Source organism: Neovison vison, chromosome 6, assembly GCF_020171115.1.
Source record: "Neovison vison isolate M4711 chromosome 6, ASM_NN_V1, whole genome shotgun sequence".
Lineage (NCBI taxonomy): Eukaryota > Metazoa > Chordata > Mammalia > Carnivora > Mustelidae > Neogale > Neogale vison.
In genome coordinates this window covers 96,698,601-96,719,408 of record NC_058096.1, presented here as the reverse complement: position 1 = coordinate 96,719,408, position 20,808 = coordinate 96,698,601, and the positions used below count along the sequence as shown (strand labels likewise).

At 33.9% G+C, this 20,808-nt stretch overlaps 1 protein-coding gene across 1 annotated transcript in view; it reads right to left on the bottom strand.

Annotated features, from left to right (window-relative positions):
• ECT2 (epithelial cell transforming 2) overlaps positions 1-20,808 on the bottom strand; it is a 60,319-nt gene that overhangs the window by 11,579 nt on the left and 27,932 nt on the right. Inside the window, 8 exon segments of the mRNA XM_044251807.1 lie at positions 2,687-2,841; positions 4,590-4,728; positions 7,883-8,002; positions 8,382-8,460; positions 14,385-14,466; positions 15,223-15,319; positions 15,984-16,094; positions 17,921-17,989. Coding sequence (XP_044107742.1) covers positions 2,687-2,841; positions 4,590-4,728; positions 7,883-8,002; positions 8,382-8,460; positions 14,385-14,466; positions 15,223-15,319; positions 15,984-16,094; positions 17,921-17,989 — 852 coding nt within the window.

Sequence of the window (20,808 nt, the reverse complement as noted above, 5' to 3'; positions counted from 1 at the left end):
AACTGAACTGCAGCACTGGGCATTTAATTTTCAAATTACTTCCTCTAAACTATTCAAAGTAGGGGTAGTGGAAGAATAACATTGCTAAATCCACTTGCTAATAAATTATACTTTTGATATTTGAGATTAGAAATCTGCAATGACTTTAGAAAGCTACCATCTGGCCTTAGGCAATATATGAACCTTAAGAGTATGGACCATACATTTAAAGGCTACATGCTGGCAAGAGACCAAAAATACAAACCTAAGTATTCTGAGAGATAAAACTCTCAACAAATTAAAACTCTAATGTTAAATTCTAAATGAACAGACAATGGGACACCATACCCATGGCGAGAAAAGCTATACAAAAGGGTTTAACCAAGAATCAGAATACCTAGATTCTAATATAAGCTTTATATTCTTGGCCTTAATGTCACAAGTAAAATAATGAGGTTAGATTAGGTTTCATTTCAGCTTAAAATTCTTAAGTCATTTATAAATGGGCATGAAGAATGAAACAGTACAGAATAAGACAGCTGTATTACTTTGACTCTTAATTAAGTAAGCTCCCATTGTTTAGGTAACCCAAAATTTGTAATAGAAGGACAAAAACTACTGATTGAAAGAATCAAGAAAATTTTATCTTTTACACTGTGTGTGTGTGTATGTGTGTTTATTTAGAAATCTTCAACAGGCAAATGTTATCAAATGGTAAGATATCAACTCGGGGCTTTTTAAAATTTACTCTATGTAGTATTTTAAATGTGGGAAAGAACTCAACTGAAGTCAGTGAGAATATCTCAATTTACAAAATATTTCGTAGTAACAAAATTTCACAACTTGAAAGAATTTTGTGATTTAAGTATAAATCAGGACATAGTTAAACATTTGCTGCCATCTTGTGGCTAATGTATGAAATGTTTCCATTAGCTGTTTACATTTTAGTTCCAGAATTATTATCCATCCTATGGCTAATAAATTTATGAAAATTTTTCCATTGATAGCACTTCAGTATTATGGTTATAAATTTGGAAGTAACTACATAAGCCATCTAGTCTGACATGATAAATGTAGGAGTAATTTCTATAATAGGCAGTCACTATACTATAAGAATCCATTTTGTATATGCATTCTTAGAGAGCTGTGAAAAAAAAAATTCCTCCTAACAATGAGCATTTTGTAAGCTTTCTAACAAAAGCTGTCTCCATCATTTTTCAAGCTAGTACTGTTGTATGCACTAGCCTTCTGTGAACCTTTTTGTGGAACAATCTTTTACTTATAACAACATATTGTTGGCCCATAGAAATTAAAAAACAAAAACAAAAACAAATCATGCTGGATGAAGTGTTCTGTAAATGACAATTACGACAAAGTAGTCAATCTCAGGATTTTATTCTTTGGTTTTCCCTGTCAAAAACTGAAATCTCAGGTGCCTGAGTGGCACAGTCATTAGTGTCTGGTCATGATCCTAGGGTCCTTGGATCGAGTCCTGCATCAGGCTCCCTGATCAGAGGAGAGCCTACCTCTCTGCCAACTTGTGCTCTCATCCTCTCTCTCTCTCTTGAAAAAAAGAAAAAGAAAAAGAAATTTAAATCTCCTCCTCATTAAAAAAAAAAGTCTGTTAATTGTTCTCAACATTTAAGTAGGAGGTTTTAGTCAAATATTATCTACTCTATAAACCACTAAAATTATACCTCAATAGTCTTCAAGGTCAGACTTAACTATGATAAAATAATATTCCAACAGGAATGTCCAAGGCAAATTTCCATTATAGTGCTACTGTACTGAAAAGGGTTGTTTATCAATACATTCTCTTCTATCTATGTCATTTGTACAAGGACGGAAGGGTCTATACCTGTCTTTCACATGTCTTTCCCATATATAATGAAGAAATCAAATTATCTGTTAAGGGATCTAGATTTCATCCAAGATCTCCTACAGGCTCTCTGATTTCTGTGAGTCATTTAACTTTAGTAATTTGATTTTATCTCATGTATCTGCATGTTAAACTGTGTAAGATAATTATCTATTCATAATGGTATTTGATTTTCAGAGGTTGGGCTGAGAAAACCGGATTGGCAACTTGCCAAACAGAAAAAAACAGCTTGCTACAACTCATCTATTGTTTTCAATAAGATAAAAGACTAGAACAAGATGCCCTCTATTTTACAAACTGCCAGGTCAAAGAGCACCAATAAAAAACTCAGGGTATGGGGCATCTGGGTGGCTCAGTGGGTTAAAGCTGCTGCCTTCGGCTCAGGTCATGATCCCAGGGTCCTGGGATCGAGCCCCACATCAGGCTCTCTGCTCAGCAGGGTGCCTGCTTCCCTTCCTCTCTCTCTCTGCCTGCTTCTCAGCCTACTTGTGATCTCTATCTGTCAAATAAATAAATAAAATCTTAAAAAAAAAATAAAAAATCTCAGGGTACATCAGAACAAGTCCCAAAAGCCTCACAAGTCAGAAAGGCACAGGAGCTATTAGGCTTTGAGGACCTATCTGTAAGTTAGGGACTCAAAATGTCCGTGTGTCTATATTTTTAAAAATCTTTTTCAAAACAACTTTTTAAACCAGTTTTCCTCAATTCATGTAAAACTAAAACTCTCCTACATTCATAATCACCGAGTCATCAGAAAGGTACAGGTTTAGTCTGAATGCATTGCAATGAAGTTAAAGCTTTCATTTTAATAGTTGTTTAAGAACTTACAGCGTCCGCTTTACAAATGGTATTGGCTACATGTCGACACAGCATCTTTAACCAGTTTTCTTTTGGAAGTTCCTCTGATGTCATCTGGAAACTGAGCAGTACATTTGCCCGCTCTGTTGGTGGCCTCACAAGCAAGGCAAAAGCATTATGGCAATCTAAGGTTCCAGAATAAGTATAAACATTAAGTGTTACTCCTTAGAGATGATAGATTTATTCAAGCTTGGTTTCCTCAGAGCAATAAAATTCCAATAAAATTATCTCTTCTCCACCCTTTTCATCCCTCTATTTTTTTTTCCCCCCCAAGGAGATCCTTCTATCCCTCTATTTTTAACTGGACAAAGAACATCCATACTACATTGAAACACTGGTAAGAATTATAATAGTAAGTACCATGTAAGAAACCAACAATGAAATTTACTGACATTAAGTAGTATTTTCTATGAGATAGTTTTTTGAATTAGATTATATCACTTCTTAGAATTCCTAAATTTAAGTTTTAAATTAAAATGGTATTGTAAGATTAATTTGGTAACTTAAATCAAGTTCAAAGAAATAAAATATCCAAATATCAAAACTGTTACAAAATGTTTTTGGATCAAAATGCTAAAACAGAACCTATTTTAAATAATAATTATAATCTATAAATCAAATCCAAAAATATGGAGGTGATTTAAATAAATGCACTATTTTAACCCTTAATAAATCCAGAATCTGACAACCAAATCAAGGTAACAATATAAGTTGCTGTTCAAGTTTTCTTTGTTTCTCATAAACTTCAAAGTCTTCCATTATTAGTGGGCGGGATCAGTAACGGAACCAGCTTACACCCTAAAAACATTATGTCTAACATCTAAAATATGGTCATACGCACACATCACTAGATGCCAACTAACCAGATGATACAGGTTTTGGTAGGTATAAACTTTTGGTAATTTCAGGCCTTCAGAGAATCTCCTTAACACTATCAAGCTTGAGTAGAAACTCTCCTTAATACACATTTGACCCATGTTAATTCTACCATAGTTATTTTGGGTGCATTTATTCAAGTACTTCTTTTCTGACCATATCCTAAACATATTTCTAGCAATGCAGCCCTTGCTGACAGGGAAGGAATAAGATGCAGAGTACAGGCAATAGACTGGTGATTTCTTTTGGATTCTGAAGAAATAAAAGTAAGTTTTGTTGTGGTAAGAGCTAGACTAGGGCACTATCTTTAACTTTCACATCATTTTTTTTTAAAGATTTTATTTATTTATTTGACAGAGATCACAAGTAGGCAGAGAGGCAGGCAGAGAGAGGGGAAAGCAGGCTTCCCACTGAGCAGAGAGCCAGATGTGGGGCTCCATCCCAGAACCCTGGCCCAACCCACAGAGCCACCTAGGTGCCCCTAGGGCACTATCTTGACATAGAACCATTTAAAAACTACTTTATCCCTTAAGGGATGGAAGATATCCCACAGGTTGAGAGAGCATTTTCATTTAAGAAAAGTAAGATATCAAGTAGGTTCCAAGAGAAGAGTGGGGATAGATATCTAAGAAAAATTACAAAAACTAACCAACTGTATTAAAGATAATTTACCAGTTTAGAAGTGCCTGGGTGGCTCAGTTGGTTAAGCATCCAACACTTGATTTCAACTCAGGTCATGATCTCAAAGTTGTGAGATCAAACCCATGTCAGGCTCCATGCTCAGTGGTGAGTCTGCTTGAGACTGTCTCCCTCCCCTTCTCTCTGCCCCTCCCCCAGCTCACACGCTTGCGCACTCTCTCTCTCAAATAAATAAATCTTTAAAAAATAAAAACAAAAGGAGAGTTTACCAGTTTAAAACAAAAACAAAAGGGACTGAATCAAACCTACAATGAATAAAATTATTTTCATTTGCCAACAGTTTATCCAGTGAACCTACCTTCTGTTTCTCTTATGTCCAGTACCTTCTTAATTTGAGAAAGAGGCATTAGACGAATATGCTTAAGAGAAGCTGGGGGTCGGGTATGGCCAGGAGGACTCCTAAAAGTGCCAATAACCTTGTGTCGTTTTCTTGCTATCTGATTATAGAAAAAAATAATATGATGAAACAAAGACCAAATACATAAAAATGATAATAATCACATAAATTTACATGAGATCCATTTGACAATTAGTCATTCGAGAATTACTCTGTGATAAAAAGCAGAGTTACCATGTGACTAATTCATACAGGCATGAAGTTGTGTAAACGAAATGCTCATGTATGTATGAGAAGAATGTTAAAAGTCAGGAAAACAGACCAAAGAAGAAGATCTATGCAAAAGGTCCCAGAGGTATGAAAGAACTTAGAAGCATTTTGAGAGGGAATAGCATTGAAGGACAGAGGAATCTTCAACAAAAAGCCTTGAGTTCAGAAAGGGGAATAGTTGCTCTGGATCTTGGTCTCAGGTTCAAAAGATAATCGATCTTAGTTTAAGAGCAGAATTCACAATCTCAGATCCTGTACAAGGCATTGAAGACAAATGAATAAAAAACACAGAAATGGTTCTGAGTCTCATGATATTTACATACCATTGAGAAAGAGGCAGAGTAAAGAACTAACTAAACAATACATTATGCAAACGATACAAATTATAAACTCAAGGTGCAGTGTTAAGATTAACTTTACCTAAACTAGGAATTCCTGCAAGAGAAAGAGATAGGTAAAGTAACTCAGGGGAAGACAGGAATAAATTCAGAAAGAACCCTGTGATTCATAATGTACTGAATTCTGTGAATTTTCTAAGGTCTTTAAATTTATTTTTTTCATTTCCATGAAAGTCTAGTGTACTATTTTGCTTTTTTAGAAGAACATCATTTTTGAGGTCATAATCTTCAACTGAAAGACATTAACACAAAATGATTTAGGGTAAGTTAATTAATGAATTGAAATTGGTTATCATCATGAATGACAAAGTCTGGCTAAAAATGCAAAAGACAGTCAATATCATATTCACACTGAAGCAGAAATAGGATATAGATCTATGTTACATTATCAAATATTAAAATTTATATTAACATGAGAAAAATAAGCAATAAAGACTTTCTTTAAGTAATTTCCACTATAAATTTGAATATATGTTGAAATCAATTTGGATAAGCAAATAATTTTAAAGTTCATTTTTTCAAAAAGAAAAAACAATAACAAGTACCAATAGTGATGACACAAATGCTAGCACATCAAAGTAAAAATTCAAAGCACAGATAAAATATAAAAAGGAATACATGTCTGTAAATCCTCTATCAGCTTAGCTTCAGGAAAACATCAACTGTCAAATTTAAAAGAAGTCAATTTAGATCTTTATCCATTTTAAATGTTTCTAACTTTTATCATATTCTTCACTGCAAATTTGCTAAGGGTTTTGTTTTGTTTTTTTAAACAAGCTAAGGAATAAAAGTTTAGAATTAGAAATCTTGAAGTCTAATTTGAATGTTGGGGATAAAGCTGTTTTGGTTAATATGATTCTAAGAGAGAGAGCTGAGATACACAGAACAAAAAGTCAGTGGTCTTAAGAAGGTAAAAGAAATATGAAACTGGAATATCACATAATGAACTCAGAAGCTATAGGGAATAACCAATGACAGGAATTAAAGTGGCAGGTATATCGATGAGCCAGTTATAGAAAACTTCATGGAATTTGAAGACATATGACCAAAAATTTAAAGTAAACGACAACTCTGTCAAGATTAAGAGGATAAAACCCAAAATAGAATAGCAAAGAAGTACAGACAATGGAGCCAGTTGACCTGGGCACTTCAATGGGAAAAAACCTAAAACAGGCTTTTAAGAGAAGTAAATAAATAGAAGCACTGAGCAATTACGTACAGTAAAACCCCACTGGAAATTGACTTCACCCAGCCCCACTCCAAAAGCAAGCTGAAGTTCTCCTCATGGAGGTGACAAGTAGTTCAAAATTATCTGCCTCATGATTTTTTATGACTTTTTCAGTTCAGGGTATGGTCAATTATGTGTAGTATTTTCACTGTCTTTTGTGACATTACTGACCAATAAAAATATCATTTTTTATTAACCTCACTACAACAAAACTCTGCATTTAACACAAATCAAGTTTTGGTGAATTTTTATTATACCTGTAACTGCGCATGGTTGGTTCTTTAAAATTCCCTTGTATTTTATACTTTAAATAATAATATACATAAGAGGGCAGCACTTCTAGAGAAGTAGAAAAGCATAAAAGGAAGAGGTACAGACTTTAAAGAAAAAGGAAACCCATCAAATCACTGCAATGAAAGCAACAGCAAGCTACCCAATAACAGAAATATCAAAAGTCTTCTGGTTAGTATTTGTTTTCAAAATACACAGGTATTTTTTTTTTCTGAGATAAAGGAAAATACACATCTTTATATCTTCCATTAGACTGTTTAGTTGTTTAAAAATACACTACTAAGAAAAGAGTTGGGGGACGCCTGGGTGGCGCAGTGGGTTGGACGACTGCCTCCGGCTCAGGGCGTGATCCTGGAGTCCCTGGATCGAGTCCCACATCAGGCTCCCAGCTCCATGGGGAGTCTGCTTCGCTCTCTGACCTTCTCCTCGCTCATTCTCTCTCTCACTGTCTCTCTCTCTCAAATAAATAAAATAAAATCTTTAAAAAAAAAAAAAAAAAAGAAAAGAGTTGGAAAAGCACACAAAGATGATTCAATATGCCCATAGAATTAATATGTGGGAAATTCTTGAATAGAGGAGAATTTTAAAATTAAAATCATTGCACCCCATCTGATACACCAACCACTCACCTTAAAATGGGCTGTTTTAAGCAAAATCAGGGATCACAATTCATAGTAGTAAATAATCACATTATCCCACTCATCAACAAAATACAGGCTCCCTCTTTGCTTGAAAAATCTACTTAAATTTCAAATTATTTTGTGGATCTTGAACAAACATACGTAGAAACAAGAAGTTCCTAAAATTCTTAACGTAAGCATTTATTAGCATGAAAATAAATTTTTCGTTTTTACTTGTTTTTTAAGTCATGAAAATTTATTGTACTTCCTAGTATTGGCCTTCTCTAAAAGCAGTCTATTAATAGTGTTAAACCAACAAGTGGTCTCAAAAAACTGATTACATTAACTTTAACTTGTATATTATACTTCAATCAAAGCTTGGCTTTAAATATTCAGGGAAGTCACATAAATCAGCAGTTTATTATACTATATTAAGAACAAATTTACCTCCAGGCAGTCATTGAAGAGAAAGAGAGTTACTTGCTCTCCTCTGTCACAGGGGTGTTCACCTAGAGAAATTGTTTCAACTCGCTGGACTAAGCTTCGGTGAGAAGACAAAAGATTAGCCTGTATAGATTGAAAATATTAGTAAAAGAGTCACTTGGTAGTAATCTTTTTAAAGTTACCATTTAAAAGAAAATGGTGCTGGGCATCTGAGTGCCTTAATTGATTAAGCATCTGGGTCTTGATTTTGGCTCAGGTCATTATCTCAGGGATAGAGCCCCACACTGGGCTCTGGGCTCAGTGAGGACTCTACTTCAGACAACTCTCTCTCCCTCTCCCTCTGCCCCTTCCCACCCTCTAGAATAAATAAATTTTAAGAAGAAAAAAAGGAAAAATGAAAAGAAAAAGAAAAAGAAGATGGTGCCAAAATTCTGCTCATATTTAAAATACAGAATCTAAATAATAAAAAATAAATTGACACTCATCAAAAATGAATACTTACTGGGCATCCATCTACTTCATAAACAACATCAAAAATTTGCTTTTGGGCTTCTGTTTTTCTCTTATCCTCATTAATATGGCTGCAAAATTAAAAAGTTTAGTTTTAAAACTTCAACTTTTAAAACTTAATAAAATTGGAAAACTGCATTCAAAGACATCTCATGTCACAAAAAAAGATCTTCCATGTGAGTCTATCTTAATTTTGACAACTGCATCAGTTAAGATATTTCCTAACAGTAGCCAACTATATTAAAAAAAGTCCATAGAATTCTTCAGAAAAGTGTTTTATTTTTTTTTTTTAAAGATTTTATTTATTTATTTGACAGAAAGAGATCACAAGTAGGCAGAGAGGCAGGCAGAGAGAGAGAGAGAGGAGGAAGCAGGCTCCCTGCCGAGCAGAGAGCCCGATGCGGGACTCGATCCCAGGAGCCCGAGATCATGACCTGAGCCGAAGGCAGCAGCTTAACCCACTGAGCCACCCAGGCGCCCCCAGAAAAGTGTTTTATTATCTTCTTTTATATTAGTTTTTTATTATACCCCGATATACTTCCTAAAATACAATAAACCCATACAAACTTCAGGTTAATAGAAGTTCTAAATCTAAGTTCAGTTAAGGTTTTATGTAGGTTATTCCTAAGTCATATGCTAATTATTTTATTGAAACAAAAACTAAGACTACTACTTCCATGTAAGATGAATTAAGAAGGAAAGGATACAACTTCTTCCTGAAACAACTAAAAAATCATCAAGATATAAAGAAATAGGGTTGGGGCGCCTGGGTTGCTCGGTTAAGCGTCCAACTCTTGATTTTGGCTTCGGTCATGATCTCAGGGTCCAGATATCAAGCCCGGGTCCACTCCATGCTGTGTGTGGAGTCTGTTTAGGGTTCTCTCTCTCCCTTTCCCTGTGCCTCAGTCATACCCTTAGCCCTCCACCCTCACCATGCACAGGGTGCTCTCTCTCTTGAAAAAGAAAGAGAGGAAAGGAAAGGAAAGGGAAGAGGGCTTGTCAAGACACTAGGAAGTCAGTTCTGTGAGACAGGAGACAAATAAGGCAAGCCCAATTTAATGCTGTCTATAAAAGACACACTTTCGAATCAAAGATATAAATAGGCCGAAAGCTAAATGATAGAAATACTCTACCCAACAACAACAACAAAATATACATTCTTCTCAAGTGTATATGGACCATTTTCCAGGTTAGGCCATAAAATAGGCCTCAAAAATTCTGAAAGGATCAAAATAACACAAAGCATATCCTCCTACAACAACAGAGTAAAACCATAAATAATAAAAGGAAATTTGGAAATTCATGAGTATGCTGGAATTAAACAGTACACTCCTAAATAACCAATGGGTCAAGAAGAAATCATAAGGAAATTAGAAAATCCTTAGGGAGAAGACAAAAACACAACATACAAAACATACAGTAAGCAACTAAAGCAGTACCTATACATTTATAGCTATAAATGCACATATAATAAAAAAACAATTTCAAATCAATAACCTAAACATGTTAGGTTATATTGATTTAAGACTCCGCTCTGAGCAATGGGGAGAAAAACAAAGTAAATCTAGAGCAAGCAGAAAGAAAGAAATCATAGAATAGAAATTACTGAAATAGAGAATACAAAAAATAACTGAAAAATGAACAAAATCATTTACTTCTTTAAAAGATTGACAATATTGATAATTCTTTAGCTAGACTGGCCAAGAAAAAAGAAAAAAAGAAGATACAAATTACTAAAATCAGGAATAAAAGATGGGCCAGCACTACCAACCTTACAGAAATAAAAGGGATTGAGAAAACTATGGACATCTACACGCCAAAAATTAGATATCTTAGCTGTAACAGGCAGATCCTACAAAGACACAAACTTGGTCAAGAAGAAATTAAAAGTCTGAATAGATCCATAACAATAATTTCAATTAGTGATTTTTAAAGCCTAAATGGCTTCACTGATGATTTCTACCAAACACCTAAAGAATTGGAACCAATTCTTCCCAAGTTCTTCCAAAAACCAGAAGAAGGTAACTTTTCAAAGTAGTCTCTAAAACCAGTATAAGCCTGATACCAAAGCCAAAAGACATCACTAGAAAACTATAGACTAACATCCCATATGAATATAGACACCAAAACCCTCATCGAAATACTAGCCAACCAAATGCAGCAACATAAAAAAATATACTATTCCAGGAAATACAAGCTTGAGTAAACAAGCAAAAATCAATAAATGTAATACACCACACCAAGAGAATAAAAGGCAAATACTACATGATCACTTAAATAGACAGAAAAAGCATTTGACAAAATCCAATGTCCTTTCAGGATAAAAACACTCAACAAACAAGAAGTAAATAAGGACTTCCTCAATCTAATAAAGGCAATCTATAAAAGTCCCAAAGCTACCATTATACTCAGTAGTGAAAAACTGAATGCTTTCCCCCTAAAATCAGTAACAGGGCAAGAACAGGATGTTCACTCTCACCACCTCTGTTTAACATTGCAGTAGAGCTTCTGGCCAGGGCAATCATCACAAGAAAAGATGCTCAACATCATTTGTCATTAAAGGAAACACAAGTCAAAATTAAAAAGAGATATCAATGGATATACACATCTATTGAAATTCCACAAATTAAAACAACTAACATCTGAGAGTTGGTAAGGACACAGAACCACTGAAATTCACCATATACTGTTGGTAGGAATATGAAATAGTACAACTACTTTGGAAACAGTTTGGTAATTTTTTAAAAGTTATACATATACCTAATAGTTGACCTACTCATTCCTACCACTAGAAATTTATCCAAGAGAATGGAAAGCATATATTCATACAAAGACCTGTTCACAAATGTTCATACCAGCTTTATTTGTAAGAGTCAGAGATGGGGGAAACAATCAAAATGTCCACCAACACATGAAAGCACACATCAGTTGTGGTACATCCATACAATGGAAAACAATAACAACCAATGCACTACTGATATGAGCAATGACTACTCTCAAAATAATCATGCTGAGTGAAGACTGACGAAAGACAATATACTGTCTGATTCTAATTTTTTTTTTGGTCTGATTCTATTTAGGCAAAATTCTAGGAAATGCAAATTATACTGATAAAAACAACACCAGTTGTTATCCTGGCATGAGCAGGACTAGACATGAGTAAACTTTTGGAGGGGACAGAAATTGTCCCTTATCTTGATGGTAGTTAGGGATGGTACCATGGGAGAGTATACATACCAAAATTAATAATATAGCTTGAAAAACAAGAACAAAAAACACATACATACTAAAGCTACTAAAGCACAGACCTATAACAAATTAATCTGTATAAGCTAAGCATGTGTGGGCATCTGAGTGGCTCAGGGGCTTAATCGTCTGCCTTCAGCTCAGGTCATGATCCCGGGGTCCTGGGATCAAGTTTGCATTGGCCTCCCTGCTCAGCGGTGAGTCTGCTTCTCCCTCTGCCCCTTCCCCCTCTCCTGACTTGTGTTCTTGCTCTCAAAAATAAATAAAAATTAAAAATATATGTAAATAAATAAAAACAATAAGTTAAACAAGTGTAACTAATGTTGTAAGAATCTAATCTTGGGGGATTTTGTTTGTTTAAATGGCAAGGACTAGTTAATTGGCCTGAAAAATTATAGTTGTTTCAATCAAGCATAATAAGCATTTAAAACCTAAGCTAAATATTCAAAAGTCTCAAGAACTCAGATGTGGTGAAACTGTATTAAGTTTATAAATCAGCATCACAATTCAACACTAAAATAACAGCTCCTATAACTCAACACTTACTGAAAACCTATTATGAGCACAGCATTCAGGATAGGGATATATTAGAAAGATTCTTAAATTCTCAGAAAGCTTAAATAATGTTGAAAATGAAAGAAATCTTTAATCACCTGTCTTATCAGTATGGCTCATTATCCCTAAAGCAGCCAATAGATACTATTCTAAGGGAGACAACAGGTCAAATGACCATTCCCTACTTAGGTACTCTATAATCTTTGTTTATAGAACATAGGTACTCTATAATCTTTGTTTATAGAACATTATAGAACATAACAAATATTTATGCATAATATGATAATACTGGTAAAGTACTCTATACACCAAACAGGTAGATTGGGCAAATAATAACCTTTCAGTCCTCTCTTTTGTGAGGACAAGTTACCACTGACTGTCTACTTCATAGTTTGTTGAAAGGATCAAGGTAAATTATGTGCAGAGTATGTTAAACCATGAAGTGTTGAAAAAAACTATCCTCCTAGTGTCAAAATAAAAAGTAAAAACATGAAGTCTGGCTGGCTGACATATAAAATATAAACATAAGCAAAAAACAAAACACCCGTAACCCTTTCAGCAAAAACAGAAGCTATTATTGTTAATTTGAGCATTATTCTACTGGTGGACCCTCTCTCTAGAGCTAGCAAAGTGTCTAAGAGCTCCTTTTCAAGTATTTTAAGATACTGTTTCACACAGAAGCACCTCAAGGAATCTGAGAAGTCATTTAACTAAATCTATTAAACATGTTGATGAAAAAATCCAAAGAGTGGAAGTGCCCTCACCCTCCTTGAGGCATAACAATTAATAGCAATAGTTTTCTTTTCTGATTACAATAATCAGGAAAGATAATTTCTGTGGTACCTGGGTGGCTCAGTCGGTTAAGCATCTCCCTTTGGCTCAGGTCATGATCCTGGGATAGGAGTCCCACATCAGGCTCATTGCTCAATGGGGAACCTGTTTCTCCCTCTCCCTTTGCCCTCCCCCTGCTGGTACTCTCTCACTCGCTCTCTTGTTCTCAAATAAATAAAATCTTAAAAAAAAAAATCAAAATGTAAAATATAAGAAATAAATAAATAAAAGAAAGATCATTTCTTTTTTTCTTTAAGTTTATTTGCTTATTTATTTTTAAATAATCTCCACACCCAACATAGGGCTTGAACTCATGACCCCTAACATGTGGTATATATATGCGGGCACACATACATGCACACACACACAAAAGAATATTAGTCAGCTATCAAAAAAAAAGAAATCTTGCCATTTGCAATGACATGGATGGAACAAGAGGGTATTATGCTATTATGCTAAGGGAAATAAGTCAATCAGAGAAAGATTATTATCATTTGATTTCACTCATATGTGGAATTTAAGAAACAAAACAGAGCATAAAGGAGGGAAGGGATAGGAAAAATAAAACAAGATGAAATTAAAGAGGAAAACAAACCATAAGAGACTAAGTCATAGGAAACAAACTGACGGTTGCTGGAGAGGAGGGGGGTGAGGGTGATGGGCATGAAGGAGGGCATGTGATGTAGTGAGCACTGGGTGTTATATAAGACTGATGAATCAATTAACTCTACCTCTGAAACTAATAATATACTATATGTTAATTAATTGAATTTACATTTAAAAAAAAGATCATTTCTGATTAGAGCTATGTCTCCAAGTTAGACCTACAGTAATTAGCCTAAGTTTAACAATCAATCTCCCAAGTCAATTCCACAGGGTTTATACTTTTAATACATCTCCAACCAACCCTATCAATTCATACGCCATTAAATTCAAGGTAAGAAACAAAAAGTCAAAAGTAAAAATGAAAGAAGTATTATAAATCTTTTCTTTTTATTTCACCACAGTCAACTTCCTAGTTACATCTGAGTAGTTTAAATGAAGACAAGAACATGCTATGAGTGGAGGTATATAAAGAACATGTCCAGAAGTAAGTTTATAACATTACCAAATTTCTAAATCATTGTTTCTTTCTATACATAATACTTTAATACCTTAAGAAATAAATGTTTTTGGTTAATCAATGTATTCTCGCAATACTTCTCTCATCATTTTAATGTGTAACTATACTATTAGAAAAATAATTCAGACATTACTTTATAAAAATTTGCTATTGATATTTTTCAATCCATTTATGATTCTAACTGTTCTACAATTCCATTTTAATCTAGGAAACAATAAGAAATTGAAATAATGCACTTACGTCATTACTTCCTTTAGTGATCCAATAGCTTTTTCTAGAGTGCTTTTGTCAGGATTTTCTTCAGCTGTATGCTTCTTAAGATCTGTTATATAAAAATTTTTTTTCCCCAAGATTAGAAAAATAGTAGTTAAAAAAAATCGTAGTTTTTTTATCTAAGACTTCAAAATACTGTACATCTTAGAGTGCCTGGGTGGCTCAATTGGTTAAGTGTCTGACTTTGGTTCCAGTCATGATCTCAGGGTCCTGGGATCAAGTCCCACATCAGGCTCTCTGTTCCATGGGGAGTCTACTTTCTCCTCTCTCCCTGCCTGCCTCTCTGCCTACTTGTGATCTCTGTCAAATAAATAAATAAAATCTTAAAAAAAAAAAAATTAACTCTCTTTAAGCTTTAGAATAAATGAATGCTTCAAGAGTGTCCTGTATAACTGAAGAAACAAAGCATATAGACCAAGTATATAAACTTTATAAAAGATTCATATTGAGACACGAATCATCTCTCATCTTGTGATTTTGTGGGTGAATTTTGTTTACATGGATATAAACTGATTTTCCATTAATGACACACCATGAAATGTAAGGCTTTCCTTAGAGAAACAAAAACTGAAAAAATAATAGTCAATATAGTTGATACGGTAATAAATAAAGCATTTTAGGAGACTGAATTATTATAGTATCTGTGTTTTTAAGATTATCCATAAAGGTATTTTCTATATAAGACATAAACTGTAATGCTGAAATTTAAGAAAACTATGAAAATGAAAAGAATTTCAAAATTTTTAGAGCAAAACAATTCCATAAAAAACATCCAAAGTAATCTGAAAACCGATCTGACAAGTACCATTTAAAAGTAACGCAACACTGGGTAACCTCTGTACCGGTCGAATCAGAAGTTCAACAAGGCTTTGCCGTCCACATTCTGGTTTAGCTTGGTTTATCTGAAAGGAATTAATTTAACAATAAAAAAGTTTTCCTGCAAACATTAAACACCTTACATTTATTAGATTACACCTTATCACAACTGTCCTGAAAAGAACTAATAGAAGAGATGGGGTAGCAGTTGTTCTCTGGAGGATTACTGTTGGGGAATAAATTCTAATCTTCCAGAACCTAAAATGACCTACTGGCCACTCAAGGATTAAGATCTTAAACACAAAGTGAGTTTCTCTGCACACTCCTATAAATTCCATCTTGAGTTTTTCTTGAGTCTACACCATTCATGAGAAAAAACAGTTTTTGAGGAATTCAGTATGCAGATACCACTGAGTAAACAAAATAAAGCACTGGTAAAGAAAAAAAAAAATCCTTAAAGGCAAAACCAAATCACACTAACAAATGTCTGAGAACTAAAACATGTATAACTTTAAAAAAATCTGAGTACTTGCAAATAGCATTTTCACTCACTCAGCTCCCTCACAGCTTCTGCTATCTAAATCTTCTGAAGACTATTATCACTGCCCCCTTCCCCAGGTCTGGCTGAAGTTAACAGGTTAAACATTAATATGTTCTTATATGGATAGATTTTTACTAAAAGCATTATTTAAATGAACTACTTCAGAAATTATTCTCAAACTTTTTTTTTTTTAAAGAAACACACATTACCTTCAGAAAAGCATGAAATCTTGGTTTCTGTTTTTCACATTTAATAATTGTTTCCTTACTCATTTCAAAGAAGTTTACAAAGGGAGGGTAGGTTTTTACCAAATCCTTCGACTAGGAAGAAGAAAAAAACATTAATTTGTTATACATGTTACCCTTAGATAATGAAATTTAAAGCCAAATAATAAATAATCAAAATCTGACATACTGGATGAAAAAGAAGAATTTAAAGTAAGTTCTTCTCAAGTTAAATACAGAAATTTTACAAATTTCTCATTAATGAGTTAACTGCTAACCAAAACACATCAACTGGTACATATAGCCTAAAACTTGAAAAGCAAAGACTCAGAAAGAATACTTATTCCTATTGCATTGACAGAAACATGGTAAAGTTTAAAAACTTCTGTAAGTTCAGAATATAGTAATTAGTACCCAAGAACATGTTATTATTTATTGATGAATCCAAACCACCATTTTTTTTTTTTTTAAGATTTTGTTCATCCATTTGACAAAGAGAGATCACAAGTAGGCAGAGAGGCAGGCAGAGATAAAGGGCGAGGCAGGCTCCCCGTCGAGCAGAGAACGCGATGCAGGGCTCAATCCCAGGACCCTGAGATCATGACTTGAGCCGAAGGCAGAGGCTTAACCCACTAAGCCACCCAAGTGCCCCAGTTTTATTTTCAAACTACCATTTTAAAGATCAATTATATTACTCCAAAACTCAACAACAAAAAAAAGGGAAAATGTCTTGGCTAATTGAGGAGACTAACAGGTATCAAAAAGATATGCAACACATTATCCAAAATATGGAAAGAGCCCAGTTGTCCACTGACAGATGAACGAATAAAGAAATGTGTATGCATGCACGCACGCACACTCTCTTTGAAATATTACTCAACCATCAAAAAGATTGAAGTCTTGCCATCTGCAACAACATGGGTAAAACCAGAGTATGGTATTATGCTAAGTAAAAGAAGTCAGTCGGGGAAAGACACCAAATGATTTCACTCACATGTGGAATTTAAGAAACAAAACAGATTAACATAGGGGAAGGGAAGAAAAATAAAATGAGATGAAAACAGAGAGGGAGGCAAACCACAAGAGATCCTTAACTCTAGGAAACAAACTGAGGGTTTCTGGAGGGAATGGGGTAACTGTATGATGCACATTAAGGAGGATACTTGAAGTAATGAGCACCGGATGTTGTATATAATTTGATGAATCACTAAATTCTAGCTCTGAAACAAGAAAGAAAGGAAGGAAGAAAAGAGAGAGAAAGAGAGAAAGAAAAAAGAAAAGGAAAGGAAAGAAAAGAAAAAGATATGTGACAATAATCTGCATATTTGGAATTCTCAGGCAACCAGAAAAAAAAACATGTAAGACTATATGGTAAGGACGGAAGTTAGGAGGTTTCAGAAAAGTATATGCACCAGAACTCAAGGAATTGAAACTTATAAATTATATTCAAAGAGACTGAAAGACACTTATAAGCCTTATTCACAGCATCTCTTTCAAAATGAATTTACTTTATTTGATAATTATGTGGCTCCTAACCTAGTAAAGAAAAAGCCGTTCATTAGAAGTTGTTAGGCAGAGAAATAATGACAGCAAAAAAGGTATCAACTATAAAGAAAAAGAACCTCAAATATAGAAAAATTTTTTTTAATTCTGTGATGGACAAATAAAGTCATATATAATAAAGAGATTATAGCACAGTATGACAATTAGTGTCCCTAATAATAATCTTAGGGTATCAAGAAAGTGTTAACTTATATATAGCAATTATGTTTCAGAAGACAGGAACACTTCCAATATATTTCACAAACAACTACGTCAAAGTTGAAAGCTCTCACATTTAAACAAGTAACTGTCATTCTCTGCAAGTACTTAATGATATGATGCTTTAACCTGAAATCCTAAAAGAAAAATAAAATACTTACATATTTAAGAAAGATGTCACCAATGCTTTTGCTCTCATCCCAATTAACAATAAGGTCTTCAAGATCATCCTATAACAGCACAAAGTGAAACATTTAAGCTTGCACTTGACAGTCCCTTAAACATCTTACAGTATTTTTAAAATATTTGAAAGAAGCACCTTACAAAGTATCTTACTTTGATGTGCTAAACAATTAATATAACACATTCTTTCTCCTCAAGAAGGAATTAACTTTTTGACTAAAAGGAAAATATCCTTGAAAAATATTAAGAAAATATAGTGCAAAGTCAGTAAGACTAAGCCTAACTTTCCAAATTGATATGACAGCTCAACATCTTTTTCTATTAACTACAAAGTTGATTGCCGCTATTAATTATAGAAAACTACTTTTGATCTTGCTGCTGAAGCATCTTATTTAACATCAGCCATTTGAAACTATAATCTCTAACAGGTCAGCAAATTTTACTTAAAGGGCCAGATGGTAAATATTTTAGGCCTTGCAGGCCATATGGTTTCTGTTACAAGTACTCTGCCCTTGTTCTGTGGAAGCAGACATAGACAATCCATAAGTAACTGAATGTGGCTGTGTTTCAATAAAACTTTCTTTACCAAAACAAGCAAAACACCAAAATCCAAAACTGACTGGATTTGGTCCATCAACCGTAGTTTGTTAATTCCTGATCTATAAAACTTTTCTATCATCATCCTAAAATATGAAATATTTATAAGAAATTAGAAGACATGTAAAACCATTAAAAGATAATAAAACACAAATCAGATGATAAAATGAGATGCCAAGAAATGACACATTTCCTAACGGAAATTCTGAAAGTGACTTTAAATTAGAAATTAATCAATAAACTCTTATAACCAAAAGTTCTCCAAGTGTCAACCAAAGGCACCTCAGGACATCCTTTTAGTGGGATTCACGAGATTAAAACTATTTTCATTACAATACTAAAGTTCTATTTGACTTTTCACTCTAATTCTCTCAAATCATACAATAAAGTTTCCTAGAGTCTAGATGATGTGGGATACTACAAGTGACTGAATTCAGAAGTTGATATGAGAAGCTGTCTTCTCTTAAACCAGACAGAAAAAATGTCTGCCCATCACTCTTCTCACTATTTCTGCTTTGGAAATTAGTTATTCTCCATAAAGATTACGTTACTTATGCTACCCACATAATGAGTTATTATTACTTTAAATGTATTAATTTTTAAATTGGATTGGATATCACATGCAAAAAGATGAACCCTCACTTTACCCAAAAATTAATTCAAAATGGATTGCAGACCTAACTATAGAGCTAGAACAATACAACTTCTAGAAGAAAACATAATCTTTAAAACCTTAAGTTAGGCAAAATTTCTTAGATATGAAAGCAAAAGTAAAGTAAATAAAAGAAAAAAATGGATAAACTGGACTTCATCAAAATTAAAAACTTTAGGGGCGCAGTGGGTTAAAGCCTCTGCCTTCGGCTCAGGTCATGATCCCAGAGTCCTGGGATCAAGTCCCACATCAGGCTCTCTGCTCAGCGGGGAGCCTGCTTCCTCCTCTCTCTCTGCCTGCTTCTCTGCCTACTTGTGATCTCTGTCTGTCAAATAAATAAATAAAATCTTAAAAAAAAAAATTAAAAACTTTAGTATTTCAAAAGACACCATTAAAAAAATGAAAAGATAAACAATAGACTGAGCCAAAGTATGTACAAAACACAGCTGATAGGGACGCCTGGGTGGCTCAGTTGGTTGGGCGGCTGCCTTCAGCTCGGATCATGATCCCAGAGTCCTGGGATCGAGTCCCACATCGGGCTCCTTGCTCGGCAGGGAGCCTGCTTCTCCCTCTGCCTCTGCCTGTGCTCACTCTCTCTCCCTCTCTCTGATAAATAAATAAAATCTTTAAAAAAAAAAAAAACAACACAGCTGATAAAGGACTCATAACAAGCATTTATAGAGAACATTAGCAACTCAATAAGATTACGAAAACCCCAATCAAAAAATGAGCAACAGAACTAAACACACATTTCACCAAATAATACAAATGACAAAAAGCACATGAAAAGATGCATAACATCATTAATTTTTTTTTTCTTTGAAAAGACAGGCAGAGAGATTTTAAAAAAAAAAAAAAAAAAGATAAAAGTATTGGCAAGACCGTGGGGACATTTGAAGCTCATACATTACTGATGAGAATGTAAAATGATGTAAAAGTTCGGCAGTTTCTGAAAAGTTTTAAATATAAGACTACCAATATGACCCAACAATTCTTTTCCCAAGTATCTACTGAAAAGAAATGAAAGCATGCCCACATAAATATCTACATACAACGTTCATAGCGGCATTATTCGTAAAAAGCCAAAAACTGGGAAAACCCCAAATTTCTGTCAACTGGTGACAGGATAAAGAAATGTGGCAGAGCCATGTAATAGACTATTATCTGTCCATGCACAGGAACTACTAACATGCTACATCATACAGGAAATTTAAAAATGTGCTACATGAAAGAAGTCAGACATACAATACAATATACTGTATATTTGTATTTGTATGAAATGTCCAGAAAAGGCACATTTATAGAGACAGAAATCAGATCAGATTAGTTGCATCACTTAGTTAAGTCATTAAATCATTGAATAGTATATTTGAAATAGGTGAATTTAAAGACATATAAAATATACCTCAATAAAGTTAAAAAATTTGAAGCATCCTGAAAAATATTTTAAATTTTCCATTTTAATTTCAAATACAGTTAATATGAATAAATAAAACCCACATTAATAAAAGTTCCTCAATAATGATACTAGCAGATTCAGAAAAGTTTTATAAAGGGGGAAAAAACTACTTCTGATAGCAGAAGAGTAAACTCAAAGCAATAATACCATAACAGCCC